This window comes from Lepus europaeus, chromosome 3 (genome assembly GCF_033115175.1).
Source record: "Lepus europaeus isolate LE1 chromosome 3, mLepTim1.pri, whole genome shotgun sequence".
In the NCBI taxonomy this organism is placed as follows: Eukaryota; Metazoa; Chordata; class Mammalia; order Lagomorpha; family Leporidae; genus Lepus; species Lepus europaeus.
In genome coordinates, this window is record NC_084829.1 from 53,914,053 (window position 1) to 53,935,906 (window position 21,854).

Genomic DNA, 21,854 nt, shown 5'->3' on the forward strand with positions numbered 1-21,854 from the left:
ATACAGAAGATCAGTTTAGTATATATTAGGTAAAGATTTCAACAGTTTGCCCCCATATAGCAACACAAAGTTAATGGTATCTGATGAGATGCATACAAGGCCTCTTATATTATTTTTTAGGGTTTTATTTATTTGAAAGAGAAATACATGTGCATGCACGATGACACATGCACATAGAGAGATTTCCTATCCACTGGTTTACTTCCCAACTGGCTGTAACAGCTGGGGCTGGGCCAGACTGAAGCCCAAAGTCTAGAACTCTATCCAGGTCTTCAACATGGGTAGCAAGGATCCAAGTAGTTAAGCCATCACCTGTTGCCTCCCAGGGTGTGCATTAGCAGGGAACTGAATAGAAAGCATAGCAAGGACTTGAACCCATCACTCCAATCTGAGATGCAGGCATCTCAAGTGGTGTCTTAAACATTGTGCTGGATACCTACCCCCTATGTCCTCTTTTAGACAGTCCTTGATGTGTTATTGCCAAACTAGAAAGTGTTGGAACCTCCTTATGTGGCTGCAGTGAGTGGAACTAAGTCATAGATGTATAATTTATAATCAACATTGTTCTAAAAGAGATAAAATCAAGAAGAATTCAGAGAACTCCAGAAGTAGACGGACGTGGAGACCCAGGGAGGGAGGGATTCAGGACCATAGTTCCTTATGTTAGATGGGTTTCCCTGATGGTTTGTGGGAACCAGATTTCTGCAAATACTCAAGGCATGCAAAATACATTCAATGCATGCATTCTCTAGACATGTAAGAACACTGAATTAAGAAAAGGCTGCAGTCATTGCCTGGGTTTGTTCTCCAGAAGGGAAAAGAAAGGAGTAACGGGGGAGCAGAGTGTACATGTTATGATCCAGGAAAGGGAGTGCAGAGCCAAAGGGGCTGATCCAGGGGAAGCAGTTTGGAAGCTCCTTGCTCTGTTGATACGCAGGGAAGAAAATGAATAATCACTTGTTGTGCTGACAATGTTTTGTGAAAAGTTTTCCTTTTCCTTCTAGACCCACGTGGAGATTCTGTTCCCAGTCCGAATGCATCTTGATAGGGCTATATCTCACTGGCTCTGGCCAGTCGATGGGAGTGGGGATGGATACAAATCACTTTTGTACCTGGTCAGGCAAGAACAGATCTCATTTTCCCTCTCCAAATGAGAATGGAGATATCCTCACAATTGAACGAGACAGAATTCCTGAATGTAAGGCCAATAGTGGAAGCCTAAATGTGAGTACAAAGCAAAAACAACATAAACAAACAGCATACAAAGGCCAAATCCTCCAATCACACCATTGGACACTTCCCTCCTTTGAGTAAACGTTACAGTGAGGGTGGTGTGAGGTGGAGAGAAACGTTTGTTACTGAAGTCAAAGTCTTGCTTCTTCCTCCCCACCCTAGACTAAATAACAATGAAAAAGGCTTTTATTGAAGATTGCGGGCACTGCTCTAGCTACGATTAAATATCAGAACAAAATCAGATTGGCAGTTTCTCCAGGATGAGTTGGCTGCCTTGATAAGGTGCTTCCCGGGAAGGGATAAGGAAATGAGCTGAGTAAGATCTTTAGGTTGATCAAAGGCCACTGTATCCATCCAAAGGTTCAGGAAATGTGCCTTCCCATCATCACCATTCTCTAAGGAGCACGTTGGCTCTGAAAATGAAAGATTGGTGTTGGCATAAAGTGTAACACAGCTCACATCTTGGTTCATAAACCAGCCTGTCAATGTGGTTAGAAAAGAAAAAAATGGGCTAAGTAGGGTGTTTCTCAGAGCCCTAGGCTGGCTATCCTCTGTACTTGCCTTTCCTGAAGTGGATCTTCTAAGGACTTCCATGCCACTCTGATGAGAACAAAGTCTATGGGTGGGTTTCAACATCCTTCAGTGTCTGGTCTTTCTAGCAAGCTGCCAAACGTAGATGTGCAAAATGGTTACACCTCTGATATGTCCTAGAGTACATTAGATGTAATTAGTATCATTAGATAATTTCACACTGGATAGACTGACCAATGTGGGAGGGAGTGCATGTGGGAGCGAGTGCAAACCTGCTGGGAAGCTTGGAGTTCTGTGAGAGTTCAAAGAAAATGCAAAGAAACTCAGAGGCTCAGACTGCTCAGAACTGGGAATGCGGCACCAGCTGGTTTGAGTTTGGGGCTGGACTGGCTGCTTCACTTGGCTATAGGAGTTGGAGAAGTTTATGAAAATATTGCTACCAGTTATGATTTTTTAGACAGAACTAGGATGGCCTCAGTTGAATGTTATTATTTAAATACTGGGTTACATCAAAAGTTGAGCATCTTCTGTTGGTTACATTTCATTTGCTCATCTGGAATCATGAGGTGGAAGAGAAAGGTTTTTCTGTATAGCAATATGATTTTATTTCCTAATAGGTCATTTCATTGCCAGTGACAATATACTTGAATCTGTGTCCAGTTGGTTGTGGACAGAGTGGAGACAGGAGTAGAAACTACACTTACTCTCAGACTTTCAAATGGTCAGATTTGAGCCAGATCTGAACTGGGCTTTCACTGGGGATTGCACAGCAAGTCAGTAGTGATGTTTTATATCTGTTTCCTCTCACTAAGTCTTTAAGCTACTGGGACATTTTTTGAATTATTTGCTATATATTTTTGTCATTGTAATTGTTTTGTTTGGGTGAATCAGCATGAAAAACTAAACAGGAAAACAAACACACTATCCATCATAAAAAGGACAAAACTGCTCACATTTGATCATTGACTAGGTTCTTGTTGAGTGCAGCTTTATTGATAGTGATGAGGTCATAGAATAACATTACATACATTGTAGTATTTTCCTTATATAGTATTACACTGCTTTGAGCAAACATTTTTTTGCCAAAATTTGCTGAATACATAAAAAACACTTTAGACATATCCAAGACAAGTATTTTCTTCCAAATTCCCTGAGAGGGACAATTAAATGGTCTTGACCCTCTGAATGTGCTGGAGGGTCAATCTTAATATTTTATAGTCTTCATTTCTCATAGTGACCTGTGGAGGTATGTTTGGAAATTCTAATTCTTATTGGTATGAATAGAAATATTGAAACGTAACACTTTAATGCTGCCTTGTGCTAGAAAACACATACACTAGTGGCCGGAACCTCTGGCTCCTTCAGAGACACCAAAAATTCATTTGGTTGGAACTAAGGGATAAATAAATTAAGCTATTTTAATTTATTTTATCTAATAAGTTGAATGAATTCAGAAGACAGTTGGCCAGAATAACCAGCAAAACCAAACAACTTTTTAACATATTTTTCCGGGTAAACCTCTATTTACATGCATGTTTATAAAACACACTAACTATAATTGCTGGTCTGCCTTTAGTCATAGAACCATTCAGTACTCACTTCCTTATACCTCAGTTATATTGTTCACTCATAACGCTCCACTGCCATCTAATCATTGTTTAGAATTACATTAATCTGTACCATCACTGACCTCTTATTCATAAACATTCTTTCAACATGAAAGTAAAAATGAGACTCATTCAATGCCCTAAAAGCAACTAGGTTAGCAGTGATGATAACTTGGCACCAAGAACTGAATTAAAAATGGACAAATGACATTGAAGTCTGGCCTCTTACAGACTTTCTCATTAGGTCCTGGCCCATTCAGAAAAAGAAAGCTTGAATTTTTAATTTCAGCTGTTGGTATCCTGCTATTCCTCAGACACAATGAATGGATGCTTTTATTTAATCACAGGACACAGGCATTAGAAAAATAGAAGGTCCTTTTCTTTCATAAAAGGAAGTACAGAGTTGGATCCTAAAACTCAGGAGTATAAGTGAATGTAAGCTTAAAATGTTATTTAAAAAATGAAGCAAATTTTCCACTCGGGAAACACGGAGAAGTTATGCTTTCCAGGAGCAACTACTTCAATAGTTGGGTTGAAGAACATGTTTCACTTATACATAAAAGAAAGGAGACACACATCATTTTGATTCTGCACTTTTGTGTCTTTCAATTAGCAGTACAGGATATCCTGGGATCTAAAACTTTTACCAATGCTTATATCCAGACTCCCTTCCAAGGTGTTATGTCAGAAATTCTAGCATTGCAAATTCATACTGGTCTTTCCTGACCTGCTGAAGCAAGAAGATAGAACAGGGACACACTCCAAGAACCTGGGCAGCTCAGATATATGTATTTTCTGAGTCTTAACATAAATAATACAGAAAACAAATTTGACTAATTTCAAATGATGTGTTCAGCTGTAACATGTCTCCAGTTTTATCTCCAGAAAGCTACTGCCAAGTCTGTACACAACCTATCTCATCAAGTTCTTTCAGATGGAAAATCCTCTCGTTTCACTGTCTCTCCTCATTTTTCCATCACAAAGTGTCACAACCAATTGGTTCTTATTTCATTTCCAGCCTAGGTCCTCCTTTTCACAGAATACTTCTAAGATCTCAATAGGAGACACATTGACTAGTGTGCGTCAAGGAATTAAATCTATTTGCCTTTGTACAATCTGCAATCCATAGTTAAAACATGTCCTTCCTTCAAAAAGAACAATACATGAAAGTCTGCTCAATTGGGTATAAGTACCCACACCTACACACACATACACACACACACATTATATATAAAAGATGTTACAGTCACCCTCACATAGGCTTTGCAAGTTGTGGTCAAAATAATTGGTTAATGGAAACTTTCATTTTACCAATGCTGCTGGAAGGACAAAAGACTATGTATAGGTTGTATCACTGGTACCTTAAGAGTTCAGTGATTGAACTCCCTAAGTATTTTCTCAGAGTTTTATTTTCCAGCCTGGGCAGATAAGGAGTCAAAGGAGCAGGTGCTTTAGATCTGGCCCATACCTGGTGAAACTCTTTACTCACTGCACGGGGTGAGGAAATAGCCCAGTGTGTTTAACTGAATAATGCTTTGACAATTTACAATGTCTGTAATTTTCACCAGAGTGTTACCTTTAACTATCCAAAGACTGAACTTTTTATAAGGGGCAATAGTATAAAATTGTTCCACAAAGTGTCCTATGTGAACCAATTTTCACAGTTCACATAAAATACCTTAGATATAAATATCATAACTCTAGCAATAACCTACCTACAGAAGGTGGGAGAGGGTGGGACTAATGAAAACCAAGTTATGTTTCCATAAATCTGTTTAACCATTTAAACAGTTTATTTTAAAATATCCAATTGCACATAACCCATACTTATAGGCCACCTCCTCTCCAAAATAAGCTATCAAAGAATAAAGTGATAAATTATAAGAAAGGAAAATATGTATCATTTACTACAATCATTCCCTTTCCCCCAACTTGGCAAACAGAAGAAAAATGACATCAACTAGACACACTTTGATGTGCAAAGCAGATTTGGAGATGAGTGAATAAGAACAGAATGGGCATATATTATTTTAATATGTCAATGAGTGAATGTATTAGATGTTGAAGAAACCAAGATTGATATGAAATTGAAAATAGCATTTATGCAGGTATTACCAAATCCAAGAATTCCAAATGTTTTCTTCATTCTCATCAAGTAAAAGAGTGGAGCAAATCAAATTACTGTGACTGCTTGTATAACCTTCATGTTATCTAGCTAGAAGTTAATGGTCCTTAAGCATATAGTTTTCTTTGGTGATTTTCCAGGGCTTACATTAGGCTCAGGTTGCCTTCAACCACGTTGGTGTAGCTTTTAGGGTGAGGATGCCTGCAATTCATTTACTAAGAGAACAAAAGTCTGCACGGGGTCAAGTACAGGAAAATCTCAAGTCTTTATGGAGACCCTCGTAACTGGTTTCCATTTTTAAATAAATCTACGAATGAAGATTTTAAACTTCTAATAGGGCAATATAAGCCTTTGAACATGAAATAAGCTTCAAATGTGGGTGTCTCCGCTATACCTTTGGGCCAGCACCACGCTGGAAGAGCGTCTACAACGAGTTTGGGCTGCCACCCAGTGGCCGCTGAAATAAATTCCATTTCTTTCGTTGGCTAAGACCCTGAATTTTGCTTAAAAAAAAGAGAGAGAGAGAGAGAGAGAGAGGTAGATTATGCCATGCTAGGAATTTAAAGCCACCAAGGCATGCACCTCGATGTATTTAAAAACATAATCATTGTAGTAAATGTTATATATTTTCCTTTTCGCTAACGCCAAATGTTAACCACGTGGCTCTCCGAATACATACGCGTTCTTTCTTGCATGCCGGCAGCTACCTGGGTTCAGATACTGACTGGCACGGAGGACACCGAGCTGGCCCGGGATTCCCGAGTCACACTGTTGGGCATGGAGAGGGTGCAGCAGGACACGCCCACGGTGGCCTCAGGCAGCTCGTCGTCCTCCGTCCACTCGTTGAGCTCGGGGCTGAAGCACTGGATGCACTTCTTGTACTTCTTCTCGCCCTCGTTCCAGCCCCCCACCAGGTAGGCGCGGCCGTTCAGGACTGATGCGCCCGCCGTGCTCACGCCCACCTGCAGCGGCGCCGCGTAGCTCCACTGGCCGGTGGCCGGGCTGTAGCACTCCACGGTCAGCACGTCCACGCGCTCCCCGCGCGGCCCCACCTGGCTGCCCCCCATCACATATACCCGGTCGTTCAGCGTAACCGAGCAGTGCCAGCCGCGGGGGGTGCTCAAGCCGGGGAGCTCCTGCCAGGAGTCGCTGGCGGGGTCGTAGGCGCACACCGAGCGCGTGTACGCGTTGCCAATGTAGCCGCCGGTCACCAGCATGCGGCCGTCGGCCACCGCGCTGGCGTGGCAACAGCGCGCCACCTCCAGGGGCGTCTTGGGCTGCCACTGGTTGGTGGAGGGCACGTAGCACTCCAGAGAGGCCAGGCTGCCCTCTGTGTTGCGGCCGCCGGCGGCGTAAAGGAGCCCGTTGAACACGCTCAGGCTGAAGTGCGTGCGCTTGTGGTTCATGCTAGCCAGGTGTATCCAGCTGTTGAAGCGCGGGTCGTATCTGGAAATGGAGCAGAGACGTGACAACTTTGTTGGCAGCAACCAGGGAAGCCGCATGACTTGGCAAACCCCAACGTGGGGACGCTGACACTGAGCCTGCCAGGAGGTGAGGGACCTAGTGTGATGCCTCACCTGCAGCCTGCTGTTTCTTTCTCAGCCAGTAAGAATGGGGGCCACCAGGATAAGGCAAGGCAGGCAATAGTGCTCCTATTGCCCTCCCCTCCGTCTGTGTGACCCCTTTCTTCTTCCTCGCCACTTGGAGAGGATCCCACAGAGACAAGCTTTCAGTACCCCCGCCTCCGCGTTCAAATATACACTATTCAACAGGATTTATGAATTGCCTTTTGCAAGTAGGATAACGTCTCTGGGTATCAGGCTTCTCATATGCAAATTCAGAATAACCGTATCAGGCCTGCCTATCTTATATGCTTATTCAGAAATGTGGAGTGCATAACATTTGTAAGTGTACTTCATGCAGTGGAAAGTGCTCTCCATACATAAAGTGGCATTGTTGGTGTTATTACCATTACTGCTGATTTACTGAGCCAATGAACTAAGCTGCAGGCATAATTAGTTTACCTCTAAGTCAGAGCAATTTCCCCATCATATTGAACCATTCCAGTTTCTAATAAAAGATCCCATACCTGCAGAAATTGCTGACTGCATGCTTGGCTTGATTTCTTGCATCATTCTGGTCTTCACCACCGGCCACGTAAAGAAACCCGTCCATCACAGCCACACACTGATTAAAACTCTTGGCCGGCATCTCCGTAAGCTTGCTCCATCCATTTTCAGGATCTCTATACAAGACGTCTCTACTAAGGGACTTCTCAGTAAGGCCGGGGCGTCCTCCAATGGTGACGAGGACTCGGCAACCCCCTCGGATTCTTGTTCTCCTCGACTGCAGTGTGTTTTGATGATAGGGAAGCAAGTGGTAGTTCATAGCATCCACAAGCAGTTTGTGACAGTCAGCATCTTGCATCATTCTAGGTACAGACTGAACATAATTGACCAGGTCCTGGGCAGAGATGGTGCCAAAGCGAATATTGCTCAAAAGATCTGCAGCATATTTCACTCTCTTTTGGTCAAATTCTAACCATTTCATTGCTATCTGGAATGCTACTATCTCAGAGGGCAGCTGTAAATCATCATCTATAAGCAGTTCATTAATTTGCTCAAATGTAAGTTTCATAAATTGATCTGATTCTGCAAATTCAAGGAAGTTATCCCGGATAAATTTCTGGGCGGCCGCTTTTGCATTTCTCAGGGAGTACGTTTCAGCGATGTTGACAATATACATGCAATTCTCAACACTCATCTCTCGAATTAGAAAATCACTGCACATTTTTACCAGCGTATGGATCTGAAGATAGACAGCTGCGGAAATAATGCTTCCTATTGTATACAGAGAGAGAGTCAGCTTCCCAGTGTAGGCGTATGCAATGACAGTGGCCAGGCCTAGTGGCGAGATATCATTGAGATCTACCCTTTGAGTTGATGGGTCTTTTTTCAGGATGTTGTAAAAGTACTCACTGCATGAAGCCATCACTGACTTATGAACATCAAAGGATTTGGTTTTGGTACCAATGACTAAGTCACAGAGAAAGCTTTCCTGCCGCATTTTACTTAAACCTTCCAAGAGGTTGGGGCCGTAAGAAGCATCTGTGAGTTCAGAAGAAATGCAGCTCAGGCCATTGCCTCCTTCTAGGAGCCCGTTCAAGGCATTCAGTTTGTTGAGGGGGCTGTCTTCGACAATTATAGTCATCTCATTAATGTCTGCTTTGTTCTTTTTGACAGTCTTCTTTTTGGGCGCCATGTTGGCAAACACTGTCGCAGGCAAGAACTTGCTAAAAAAAAAAAAGTTCTCTTATTTTAATTGTGCTTTGGACTTGGAAGTGCTACACTGAGAAACTTCTTTTGTAATAATGCTTTAGTGGCATAAGATAGAGTAATCCTCAAACATAGATTTGAAGACATATTAAACTGAAGGCACATTTTATGGACAGTTAACTTCAGCATCAAGACAATTCTAAGAAGATTTGTATTATCAAATATGATCTATTAGTAGCTTGTTTTGCCAAGTATTTATTATATGCCGGAAATGACAACTTTTTCTATTCAGCTGTGTAGTAGTTATAGAATAGTACTTAAACATCACTGGAAGGGTTTAGTTTACTCTCTTGCCAGTAAATTCATGAGGAAGTAAATTATAACCATGTTGCATATTTTCCTCAATAAAATATTAAAATTCAGGAATCCATGTAAAATGTACACAGTATTATAGAAAGATGATTTTACTCACAGTAGCAATGACATCGATAAAATTGGAAGAGATATTTTTGACTGGAATTTACTGAGACTCATATGAAAGCACTATAGGACTTTGCTAGCATATTTAAAAGAAGAGGGATTCCACATTCTTATATGAGGACCAGGATGTAAATTTGGTGAAATTTGTTACTATCTCTATAAGATTGTTTTTGCTGTTTGGAACTTAATAAAATTCCAAGTTCAACTGAAGGAGTAAGTATGAAAGAATGTTCAAGAATTTTGTCTAAAAATCATAGTATAGAAATATTTTCCAGATATATAAATTTATAGGAACTAAAAATGTGTGGCACTGGATCAGAAATAGAAAAAAATTCAGAGGAACAAAATGAAAGGTAGAAACCCAATGTAGAGAACCACATTAAATAAGTAAATATATAAGTATAAGTCAAAATTTCATAGCCTTGCATTTACCTTTCCAGATAATTTTATATGCTTATACAAACTTACAGCTGCATATTTTTGAGCAGTGGTATGTTGCAAACCCGCTATCTGTAGGAGAAAGAATTAGCTTTATTCATTATCCTGCTTTTTTTTTTTTTTTGATACAAGTACATTCATCATGACTGATTTCAAACTCTCAATTGTTTAACAGCTAGCTTGCCAAATTCCTGAAAATATAACAATTAGTTTTGTGAACCACTATAAGCCAGCTCTAACATAGGCCTTATAGAGAACTTATATCAAAAATATACTCCAGGCTGGCACTGTGGCATAGCGGGTCAAGCTGCCATTTGCAGTGCTGTCATCCCATATGGGTGGAGTTTGAGTCCTGGCTGCTCTACTTCTAATCCATGCTCTGCTATGGCCTGGGGAGGCAGTAGAAGATGGTCCAAGTCCATGAGTCCCTGCATCAGACCCGGAAGAAGCTCCTGGCTTTGGATTGGCCCAGCTCCAACCATTGCAGCCACCTGGGGAGTGAACCAGCGGATGGAAAACCTCATTCTCTCTCTCTCTGCTTCTGCCTCTCTCTAACTCTGACTTTCAAATAAATCTTAAAAAAAATTACACTCAGTGGAACTGACATTATGGCACAGCGGAATAAGCCACTGCCTGTGACACCAGCATCTCACATTAGTCCTGGCTGCACCACTTCTGATCCAGCTCCCTGTTAATGTGCCTGGGAAGGCAGCAGAAGATGGCCTAAGTGCTTGGGCCCCTGTCACCCATGTGGAGACCTGGATGGAGTTTCAGGCTCCTGGCCTTGGCCTGGCCCATTTCTGGCTGTTGTAGACATTTGGGGAATATACCAGCAGATAGAAGATTGCTCTTCCCCTCTGTCTCTGTCTCTCTCTCTAATTCTGCCTTCCAAATAAATAAATCCAAACAAACAAACAAACAAACAAACAAACAAAAAAACCCTCGCACTATTACTCAGCAAATCATTCTTCTTACCTAGTAGTAACTCATACACATTTTCCCACCTCTTCCCATACATCTTTTCCATTTGAGTTGAATGCATTTGAATGGGAAAAACAAAAGCCCTGGCAAAGAAACAGATATTTTCTCATTTTCATATATAACTCATCTCATTTTCTCTATTAAGTTCGTGAGTTTTCATAGTAAGGATGTATAATAAATTATCTGACTATTACCACATCATAGGGCATTTAGGCATTTAGATGTTTTTCACTTTGGTTTGGTTTGTGTGTGTGTGTGTGTGTATGTATGTATGTGTGTTAAATCTCACTGTGATTTCATCCTTGAAAGATTTTAAGTTTGATTACTGGAATATGTATTTCAAAAATTCCATAATCCTTCTGTTGTATGGGATTTGTCTCTGTCCTTATCCCTTGAAGGAGAGCAGTGGGTCAGTAGGAACAGAATATCTGTTTCTTTGCTATGGCTTTTGTTTTTCTCATTAAGCTCAAGTTGTCGTATTCACATTTGTATTTCTTTAAAAGACTATCTAGCACATAGGCCCATCCTCTTCCCTTTCTGCAAACCATGAAAAATTGTCCTCATCTTGTGAAATCGATTATGAATACACCATCATTTTAGTGTTTAAATACATTCAATTTAGATGTTGATAGTTCCCTTGTGGGATTTTTTGGGGAGTAATTTAAAATAGTTTGTTCAGCAAACAGTTCTCAATATCTACTGCTATGTAGGCAGGACTATGCAAGGAATGAAGGAGCCATACAGGATGTAATTTATGTTGGCTCAGACACAATAAATATAAAATGATAACACAGAGCTAGGTAAGCACAACAGAGTAAATTTTGGGGGAAAAGTTCTGTCCTATTTACATTCCTGGAAGAACTCTTGTGGCCAACTTTTTATTCATGCTGATATAAGGCTTGTAAACACTCATTCTTTTACAGCAAATACTAAACCTGAGAGTAATCTGAATGCTTCAGACTGAATCCTAAATATTCTGTTTTTCCTTCATCATACTTTTTTGTTGTTGTTGTTGCTGATGGTGTCATGATGAGCAATGCTGAAAATATTAGTAACTCAAAAAACAGAGCATCTACTAATCAGAATGAACTCAGGCCATAGTGGTTGGAGCTGGGTCCCCTAGTGCTCCCTGGGGTACTCTGTAATTTTTCAGTTACTGCACTGTAGTAACTGAAGCACAGGCTCAGGGAGTCCTAGGAAACAAATGGTAACAGGCCTGTTATCAGTCTTTTGGTCTAGATAACACTTACAGAGGCATCTCAGAATTTTAACGAAGCTATGGAGAAAAAGGGTCAGTAGGGAATTCCAACTGGAGGGGTAGATGATAGACTTGAACAAGATCTTATTGCCTGTTTTAAATCTTCTTTTTCTATGTTGCTATTCCCTTAAGTCATCTTTTTTTTAAAGATGTATTTACCTGAAAGAGTTAGAGAGAGAAGGAGAGAGAGAGAGAGAGAGAGAGAGAGAGAGAGAAAACAGAGGTCTTCCATCCACTGGTTCACTACCCAGATGGCCGCAACGGCCGGAGCTGCAACGATCACCAGCCTCTTCCAGTCTCCCACTGGAGACTTGGGCCGTCTTCCACTGTTTTCCCAGGCCATAGAAGAGAGCTGGATCGGAAGTGGAGCAGCCAGGACTCAAACCGGTGCCCATATGGGATGCTGGCACTGCAGACAGTGGCTTCACCTGCTACACCTCAGCACCAGCCCCTCTCTTAAGTTATCTTAAATGAAGTATTATCAAGTATCCTTAGTAAAGCCTGGTCATTTGTCTACCAGCTCACTATGCCTTTAGGAATGAATCTCGTATAAAGATAACAATTACCAGCTGGGTGGTGGGGAGGGATGGGGAGAAGTAGGAGGAATTACCCAAAGACAACAGGGAATAAAAAAAAGGAGGAGGGTGTTGTAGGGGAGACAGTTAGAAAAGGGCCAGAGCATTGGGTGAGTCTGTCTTCACTGCCCTTTCCATGGACCCACATACACATACTTCTTCTCTCTCTCTCTCTTTTTTAAAGATTTATTTATTTATTTGAAAGGCAGAGTTACAGAGAGGCACATAGAGGAGAGGTCTTTCATCTCCTGGTTCACTCCCCAGATGGCCACAATAGCTGGAGCTGCACCCATCCAAAGCCAGGAGCTTCTTCCTGGTCTCCCATGCAGGTGCAGGGGCCCAAGTACTTGGGCCATCTTCTGCAGCTTTTCCAGGCCATAGTAGAGAGCTTGATTGGAAGTGAAGCAGCTGGTCTTGAACCCATGCCCATATGGAATGCTGCCACTGCAGGTGGCGGCTTTACCCGCTACACCATGGCGCTGGCCCCTACACATACTTCTTTTGTGGCTTTTAGTCTAAGAGTAGGTTGTAGATTAGTACTGCACAGGGCAGTGACAACTCCAATTTCTGGATCAAATAACCCAAGGACAGAGTTTGTGAAACCACGTTCACTGAAAGTTAGGTGGGGATTCTGGGAAAGAGATCCAGAATGGGGAAGTCCAATGGAAACTTGAGTCTTTAGCAATGAGTGATAGAACTTCAGAGATGGCAGTTATCTGAAAGAACACGAGAGACTATTTTTGCCCTAAAGTTCCTTAAAATAAGTACTACTCTTCAGAGCAAAAATGACATTATCTTGTGCTATTTATAATGTAGATGTAATCACAGCATAAAGTAAGGGGTGACAGTGGTCAAAGAACCTGAACAGGTTTCTATATTTTATGTGAAATGGTACAATATTAACTTATGAAGCCAGAGAAAATTTAACTTTGCATATCATAATATATAGAATAATGTTGCCCCATAGGATTACAACATGAGCCACGTATTCCAGTACCACATTAAAAAAGGTAAAAGGTGTGGGGGGGGGCAATGTTGTGACACAGTGGGAGCCACCTCCTTAGATGCTGGCATCCTATATTGGAATGCTAGTTAGAGTACCAGCTGTTTCACTTCTAATCCAGCTCCCTGTTAAAGAAATCTGGAAGGGTAGTAGATGATGGCTCAAGTGCTTGGCCCCCAGCATCCATGTGGAAGACCTGTATGGAGTTCCAGGCTCCTGGCTTTGGCTTAGCCCAGCTCCCATCATTGCAGCCACTTGTGGAGGGAACCAATGGATGGAAGATCTCTTTCTCTCTCTTTCTCTCCTTTCTCCATCACTCAGCCTTTCAAATAAATAAAAACAAATTTTTTGAGAAAGGTGAAAAGAAACAAGTGAAATTAGTTTTAGTCATATTTTATTCAATGTAACATACGAAATATTATAATTTCAACGTGTAATTGTTATAAAATTACCAAGGCAATGCTCTGTATTTTTTTGAACTAAAACCTCAAAATACAGAGCATATTTTATACTTGCAGCACATCTCACTGTGGGCCAGCCGCTTTTCAAGTGTTCAGTAACCACATGTGACTAATGGCTATTGTGTTGGTTAACAGACCTATAAACAGCCACTTAGACAATGCAATGTATAGTTGAAAAATTCATTAGATAAGTGGAATTTAGAAGAGGACAGGAAAAATGGAACAGAAATTACAAGTGGCAAACAGAAAACTAATGATGTAATGGTAAACCTAAAGCCAACTATATTAATAGTTATGTTAAACATTAATGGCAAAGCACATGAATTAAAAGGCACAGATTACTAGAATGAGTAAGGAAAGCAAAACCTAAATATGTGCTGTCTACAAGAGTAGACACTAGAAATATAAAGAAACAAAAAAGTGGAAAATAAATGGATAGAAAAAAGATTTATCACAAAAATAATAAACATAAGAAGTCTGGAATGTCTATCAATATTAGATAAAATAGACTTCAAGAAAAAAATCTTACCAGTGACAGAGGGAATTTCATAATGATAAAAAGATGAATGTATTATGGAGATATAAAAATCCTGAACAGGTGTCTACCTAAAAACAAACCTTCAAAATATGTGAAAAGTAGAAAGAAAGGGGCAGATAGGCAACTCCAGTCATACTTGAGAATGCACATGTATTATGTAATATCACTCTTAAGAAATTGATAGAACAGCTAGACAAAATCAGTAAATTATAAATTCTCTGAACAACATTATCAATCACCCTGACTTAATAGGACACTACACCCAACAGCTGCTGAATATAAATTCTTCTGAAATGCTCATGGTACATTCACCAAGTCAGATCCTGTGCTGGGCCACCAAGCATGTCTCAGCAAATTTAAATGCATTGTAATCATGCAGAGTATGTTATCTGATCACAGTGGAACTAAGACCCATTCAATTTCCAATGTTTGAAAATTAAACAATATACTTCTAAATAATCTACAAGTATTAGAAGAAATCACAAAGGAAATTAGAAATTTCAAACTGAATTATGACAAAAAAAACACATAAACACCAACTCCATTACTTATCTGCAGTATGTTCACCTGTAGATTACTTAACCTATGAGAGTCTCCATTGACTTATCTCTAAAAAGAAGAGAATAATACTGCCTGCCTCAGAATTGTCAACCAAAGGCTAATGAGGAAATATCTGAACAGCATTTAGTAGAGTACCTGAAAAAAAAGTGAATGTTCGAAAGTATTTGACTCATCATCTTCATTAAAAGCAATAGCCTTTGCTGTGTCTTTCTTTGGGAATAAAGGGGAGGAACATGTTTAGGAGAGCTGCCATGTTGTGGAGAAGCATTCATGAGGAGTGAGAGACAATTTGGGACAAGCAAACACAGCAACCCAGAATGCGAACTTGCAAACAGCAGTCAAGGGGAGATTTCTGGAATACATAAAGACTTCTGAGAGATTTTTGAAAATAGCAAGTTGAAAAATGGAATTCATGAAATCACATAGGCTGGGGGACAGATTATTTTTGTTTTCATGTAAATACCAGGGCTTAGGACACTTGGTTCCAGGTTAGGTATGCAAAACCACAGATTTATGCAACAGATTGAATCTATGTGTTTGGAGCTAAGGATTCAAACTATTTTGATGGGGTAGTGCTAGGAGGGAAGGGGTGCAGATAACACCAATCAGGTTGGGTCCTGGTAACGGAAGAGTTCTAGGTCATTAGAGGGAAGTGGAGAGGATGCCTCAAGCTGAAGCAGGGAGGCAGGACATCGTGCTACCTGCAGGCTAAGAGGCTGAGGTCATGAGGGAGGTATTGAGCAAGATGTTCAAGAAGGGTTAGAATTTGATAAGTTCTAACATGCGATTGAGAAGGATTAAGAAAACTCTAGGAAGAGAGGGAATAGCCTGAGGCTACACAAAATAGTGAAATCAGGATTCTTCCTTGCCTCTCCTTGCCTTGTTGCCTGCTGATGTCTCCTTCCTCCATCATCTGGCCTTCCTGCTGCCTGTGGTGTTCACTCTGTTGGTCTATGCTGACCTTGCTCCACTCATGGGAATTTTCACGACTTTCTCTTGATCTACATCCTGCTGCCCTTGCCCTCTTTCCTCAGGGCCTGTTGAGTGTTACACGAGCAAGTCTGATAAATGACCTAAGCTATTCATTCAGTTAAGGGCAAATCTACTCTGCTTCCTAGATGTGAATGTTTTTTGTGTTGCGTTTTTCAGTATCCTTTTATGTCTCAAATACAAGTTTCAAACAGATTAACTTTTGTGGAGTATGTGTGTCTGTGTGCATGTATATATACGTATATGTATACATATATATATAACGTATAATCATTATTCTTAGTAAAAAGGGATTGGGATTTTAGAGCCTGTGAAATCACTTTATAAAGGCAACTGGCTTCTCTAGCTCTCTCTAGGAAAGGCAGAGGGAGAGAAATAGACCTGGGACCGTGTAACAGACTATTAAAATCAGAGCATGCAGACAATGTCCAGGTCACTATATTTTCTAGATACCTCTAAAGACTGAAGTTTTGAGGCTACCAGCACATTCTATTCCTGGGTCTGTCCCCCAAAGGTGAGGCTTCTGTTTCCTGCCCAGATGTTCTCAATCTGTGCCATGTTCCTACAATAAGGACACTACAGATCCCCCAGAGGGGTCACTGCTTCACAGCTGGGTGAAGCTCTGATGTTGTCCTCAAGGCTGTAGGGATGCTCCCTGGTTCCCAACTGGCATTTCTCCCAATCAAATTAAAAATATGTGCAAGGGCAGTCTTAAAGGAAAGACGTTATAAAAGGGCAGCTTAGAAGTGCATGTATGCATAAAAGGAAAGTGGAACAATTTAATCCACTTTCACTTATTCATTTGGGCATGATGTTGAGCCTCAAGGCTGACTGTATGGAAAACTACGTCCTTAGAATCATATCTATGAACTACATTCAATCTGTTCTCTTTATATTAATATCACAATAAAACATTACTCATTATCTAGGTCATTGGTGGACATGTAGTCAAAAGCAATTTGTGCAGAAACTGTTTTTCTGCAGTTATACAAATGTTTCTAGGTATCCTGTGTCACATAGTAGCTGATCACCAGTGACAGTCACTACAACCATCATAATTTGGCTGGGAGTTCGAGGTGTTACAAAAATGAGTTGGATGTATATATCCTCATATATAATGTAGAGTATAATGTAGGTTCTAAGCAATACATTTTTGAAAGCATTCCATTCTTTTTTGATTAAATTTATACTTAAAGTTACATTAAGAGTTTTACCTACTAATTTTTAAAGCTATTTTGTTGTTGCTGTTTGTTTTTAACCAAGTAAATACCTCATGGCCAACTGCTCAGGGGGTTGCCAAGCTGGGAGATGGGGCAATCACCATGGTTACCATACCCTAGGGAAGGGTTGACTCATGCTGCGGTCTGCATGGTAAGTAGTGCACCCTTGTTGAACGTCACTGGCTGGGGACTTTGTCCCACTTTTTCCTTAACTACAACAGGTTTGTTTCTTCCTCCTTAAAGAGGAAGCTCTAGGAGGCTGTCCCCATATGATCAAAGGGAGGGAGAACTTCACAGCACTCCCTTGCCACTGTTGGTGGCTTGCACTTTTCACATGGCCCCTACCATAGTAGGAAACACTGGAAAGAAGAGCAGGTTGAGCCATAGCAGCTGAGGTTGTGTAATGGGATGAGCGGCTATTTGGAGGCACTGACAGTCCCTTCCTGCCCCTTCCCTTTTTCGGTCAAAGAAGAGGCATTGCACAAAGAAGAGGGTGCAGAGGGCTTTAGAAGGGTCCTTCTGCTATGGGAGCTATCCCTTCATTCTGTGGAAGGAGCCCCTGGAGGTCCTTTGCCCTAGCTGTGGAAGCCACAGACTCCTTCACTTTCTGCTCTAACCTCTGTTACCCAGAGCAGCCTCTTGGAACCCCTGTAATAGCAGAGCATTAGAAATGGCAGCATGGCAACAGAGAGCAATTCTGCATTCCTTTTGCCACTGCCCCATGCAAATCTTGGCTCAGGTCACTTCTATGACAATAGTATCATGTATTTAACACCTGACAGATAGCTGGGCAGAGTTATGTAAGTCATCACATTGTTCACCATCTTCTATATTTGCCAAGTTTAAATTAAGAATGTTAGTAATTAATTTCTAAATACAATTCATGCAGCATGGATCTATATTATATGTTAAATGTATGCCAATAACTTTATTTCTACCTAGAATAATAATCAGGTAATAATAATCAGGTTGTTAGCATTTATTAATTGAAGGCTTACTGTGTACTGAGTCTTGAGTTAAGTACTTTGTATAATTTTAATTGTTTAATATATAACCAGCACAGAAATCCTAAAGAGTAAGTTATTGTGTTCATTTTGGGAGAGAATAAATTAAGATTCAGAGTTCTCAAAAAATGTGTCCAAGGTCACAAAAGTAAGCATGCAGTGTTGTTGAGTGAAGTTTCAAGCCCAGAGGAAACCTGGCATCCTAGGTCATCTCCCTTAAATCCAGGGTAGACCAAAACCTATAGTAGGTTAAAAGTGATCGTTGTCTTACATGAAAAGATTGAGAATGAATAACATGGAGCTAAAGTTTATAAAATAAAAATTTGGATGTGGAGAACATGAACTGGTTCTGTTAGTTCCAAATATTGAAATAAAACAGTTGCATTATTGAATATAAAATAAAATTTGGGAGGGACACAGATCTTATAAATTTCTTTATATTAATAAGGGTATAAAGGATATTAAAGTCCAATAGGTTGTGTCAACCAAAAATATAAATAGGTCCAAGGAGGGCTTGCATGGATTTGTTGAGCAGGTAACCAAGCACTTCCTTTTGAGTGCTAGATTAAATATGAAATTACCTTTTTTTGTTAAAAAACAAGTATCAGCAATTTCACATGGCTCAACTTAGCTAGAGGCTGTGTGTGTTTTTTACTTATGAAGTATACAGACTATATATATATATATATGTATATATATATATATATACAAAGTTCAGTATGATTCTATTCTCTAAGTCTGGATTTGGGACACAAGGAATGAGTGCAAAATCTTTAGCTTCAGTTTTGTTGAAACTTTTAGGAAAATGGCTCTCTTTCCTAAATTTTTGTGTGTGGTGGGGGAAAGGGGTTGGAAATTGAGTTAAGATTCACATTCCCTTGATCATTGTAGAATTGAAGACTGGAATTTTTTGTTCTTTCTGCTCTATTTGGTAGCCCTGGAACAAAATGTTTACCTTTCAGGATTTTTCTTTAGATATCTATTAAATGGGGAGAAAAGTCCCATTCAGTTATCAAATTTTATAGAGTTAAGAATACACAGCTGACTTCCACTATCAGAACTGTCAAAGTCTGTTCCTGTGCCACTTCTCTCAATCTGGTCTTCCATAGCTCTGGAACTGACTGTCAGATGGGCTTGAATTGACTGAAACAGGGTTTTTTTTTTTTTTTTTTTTTTTTTTTTTTTTTTTTTTCATATGGGCTCTGTGTGTTCAGGTCTGAGTTGTCATATTTAATTAAGAAAAATACAATATGCCCAATTACGTTTGAATTTTAGATAAACCATGAATCATAATTTAGTGTAAGTATAGCCCAGGCAGTATTTGGGACATACTTATACTCAAAGCTGATCTGTGGTTGATGCAAAATGCACATGTAGCTGGATGACCTGCTTGGATTGAGTTTCAGGTGGGCCCACAAGCTCTGAAAAAGATTCTGAAATGTATTCTGCGCATATGTTCTCTGAGCGGGCTCAGCGTTTTCATGAGATTCTGTAAAAAGTCCAGAATACTGATGCCAAGAACTGGTAACATCAGTGTGCCCTGGTTCCTAAGTGGGTGAATCTCTGTAAGTATTGCACTTCAGTCAAATTCCTCCTGGCCTCAAACTGAGCCTGGATGGAAGCTCACAGAATAGAACTGGGTGCAGAGGAGGCTATCACTTCATGTTTAATAACATGCTTCTGCATGCCACCCTTGCCTCTTGGGAGAGACCCTATACAGGGCAAGCTGAAAACCCATGTGTGCTGAAGTGTCACTGTCACTCCCAGGCCCGAATGAGCTGGGATCCCAGAATGTCTTCTGCCAAGGGGGTAAATCAGCTGCCCCTGTTTGCTGTCCCTGCCACATTCCAGTCTTAGCATCTGTCGGCGCTTGTCAGTGCTACCTCCAGGAATAGAAACACCCTGGCTTCTTGTCTTGCCATTTTAAGTTATGGCCAACTGAATGGGAGTTTTAATTTGCAACATGGTTTTTAATATAAAACATATGTCAGGGTAGCCATATATGCACTCTTATAGAAAAAAACTGGCTTTTTTTTAAATAACAAATTTGGGGCTTTTTGCAGTGGGAATCTCTCTTTTGTCAAAGATCATATTTCTAGGAGTTCAAAGACATGTCTGGCTTTTGTGCTACCAATGTAGTTAAACCTGATAGCAGTGTTTGATCTAAAGTAATCTGCTACCAAATGTTTAAGTGGTTCCTGATAAAAATAAAGATGGAGTTCTAAACTTTGTGAACAAAGCCTAAGAATTCTCTCCTTCCCCTTTATAAAATAGTGGAAGAAAAACATTCCTTAAGCTTTAGAGACTTAAAATTGTTAGAAATTATAAATAATTTTACTTTTATAGGGCATCACTCTCATGCATTTCTGTTCCTGTCACATTCTTCTAATTGATCACATTTTTTACATTTCAGGAAAATATTTTTGGTCTCCTAACTGCAGATCACAAGCAATCTGACCTAGCTGGAGACTCCCTTAACCACAGACACCCCACCCTGTCCCACCCACACAGCCACATACCCCAAGGATGGAGAAGATGGGAATCGGCAAATATGGTCCCAACTCCTTACCCTCCTGTGTGTGAAAGGGCAGCCCAACTTGCGATGAGGAAGTTTTAGCAGCACACTCCTCTGGGGAGGCAATCTGTGGAGAGACAGAGAGGGGGAGAAGGAGAAGCCAGTGGGGAGCCACCAGCAGCCACCTGACAAGTCCCAGCAGCAGCAATTTTTAGAGTGACCCTACGCTGTCCCACTGGATAAAGCAGGCCGAGCCTGCGCTCTCTAGCCTGGAGGAGCAGCTTGAGCCCTCCTCTTCCTCTTTGGCTTTGAACTGCAGGCCATCCTGGGGCAGAGGCGGGGCTCTGGTTGGGGGAGAGGGTCAGGTTTCTCAACTTGGCCAGCTGTTAAAAAACAAAACAAAAGTTAAGAGCTCGATCTTTCCTGGGTGTGAGGAAAGAAAATGAACTGAGTGAGTGTTTAAGTGTTGAAAGCAGAGATTTGAGCAGAGGCAGAAGAAGGGAAGGGAGTGGGTCAAACTTAATTTCTAGAGAGGTAACTAGCCTGCTCATCTTAAGTCCCTTGAGAAGACTGTGGCTATAAATAGACTGTTCTTTAGAAGCGAAGCACATGTACCCCTTTGCCAGGGCAGGGTACTTTCTACAGACCTCACATGTGGCCCTAGCATGTTAGAGTTGAATAAAGCAGGTTCGCCCTTGGTCTGTGATTACACAGTGAACTACAAGGAAGTCTGAGATAAGCACACACACAGTTGCTCTGGCAATGCTTCACATGCAAAACAAAACCCAAAGGAGTGTAATGGACCACAAGCTTTAAAAAGCACCAAGAACATGAAATGACTGCTTAAAAAAATTAGGCTGCAATAATGGAAAAATAGGTCATGGACAAGAAATGTTCTAATTATTCCTCATTAGTCAGATGATCTGATAAGCATAACTTTGCTGTCTTGGCACACAGAGAAGTCATTCTGCAACATGTAGAAGGTGGCTATAAGGAGAGAACTGTAGGAGCTGTGCATATTGGGAACATCTGGAGAAAAGTACAACTAAGAAAGAAATT

At 40.7% G+C, this 21,854-nt stretch overlaps 1 protein-coding gene across 4 annotated transcripts; it reads right to left on the bottom strand.

Annotated features, from left to right (window-relative positions):
• Nucleotides 1–1,855: 1,855 nt before the first annotated feature.
• KLHL31 (kelch like family member 31) lies at nucleotides 1,856–21,055 on the bottom strand. 4 transcript variants are annotated; one of them, XM_062186291.1, is made up of 4 exons: nucleotides 20,850–21,055; nucleotides 7,586–8,788; nucleotides 6,176–6,942; nucleotides 1,856–1,896 (listed from the first exon to the last, which is right to left on the bottom strand). In XM_062186291.1, exons 2-3 carry the CDS (start codon nucleotides 8,755–8,757, stop codon nucleotides 6,210–6,212), a joined length of 1,905 nt encoding a protein of 634 aa, XP_062042275.1. In that variant the 5' UTR covers nucleotides 8,758–8,788; nucleotides 20,850–21,055; the 3' UTR covers nucleotides 1,856–1,896; nucleotides 6,176–6,209. The 4 variants fall into 4 exon arrangements, with proteins under 4 accessions (XP_062042275.1, XP_062042277.1, XP_062042274.1 ...); XM_062186293.1 differs by lacking the exon at nucleotides 1,856–1,896 and having other exon boundaries at nucleotides 2,737–6,942; nucleotides 7,586–8,784; XM_062186290.1 differs by lacking the exon at nucleotides 1,856–1,896 and having other exon boundaries at nucleotides 2,737–6,942.
• Nucleotides 21,056–21,854: the final 799 nt, after the last annotated feature.

What these genes read in the sequence shown, in the direction of transcription:
- KLHL31 (XM_062186291.1), bottom strand. Translation starts at nt 8,757, where the DNA reads ATGGCGCCCAAAAAGAAGACTGTCAAAAAGAACAAAGCAGACATTAAT. An exon ending in GCAGTCAGCAATTTCTGCAG is followed by an intron (nt 6,943 to 7,585) that starts GTATGGGATCTT and finishes CTCCATTTCCAG; the next exon opens with ATACGACCCGCGCTTCAACA.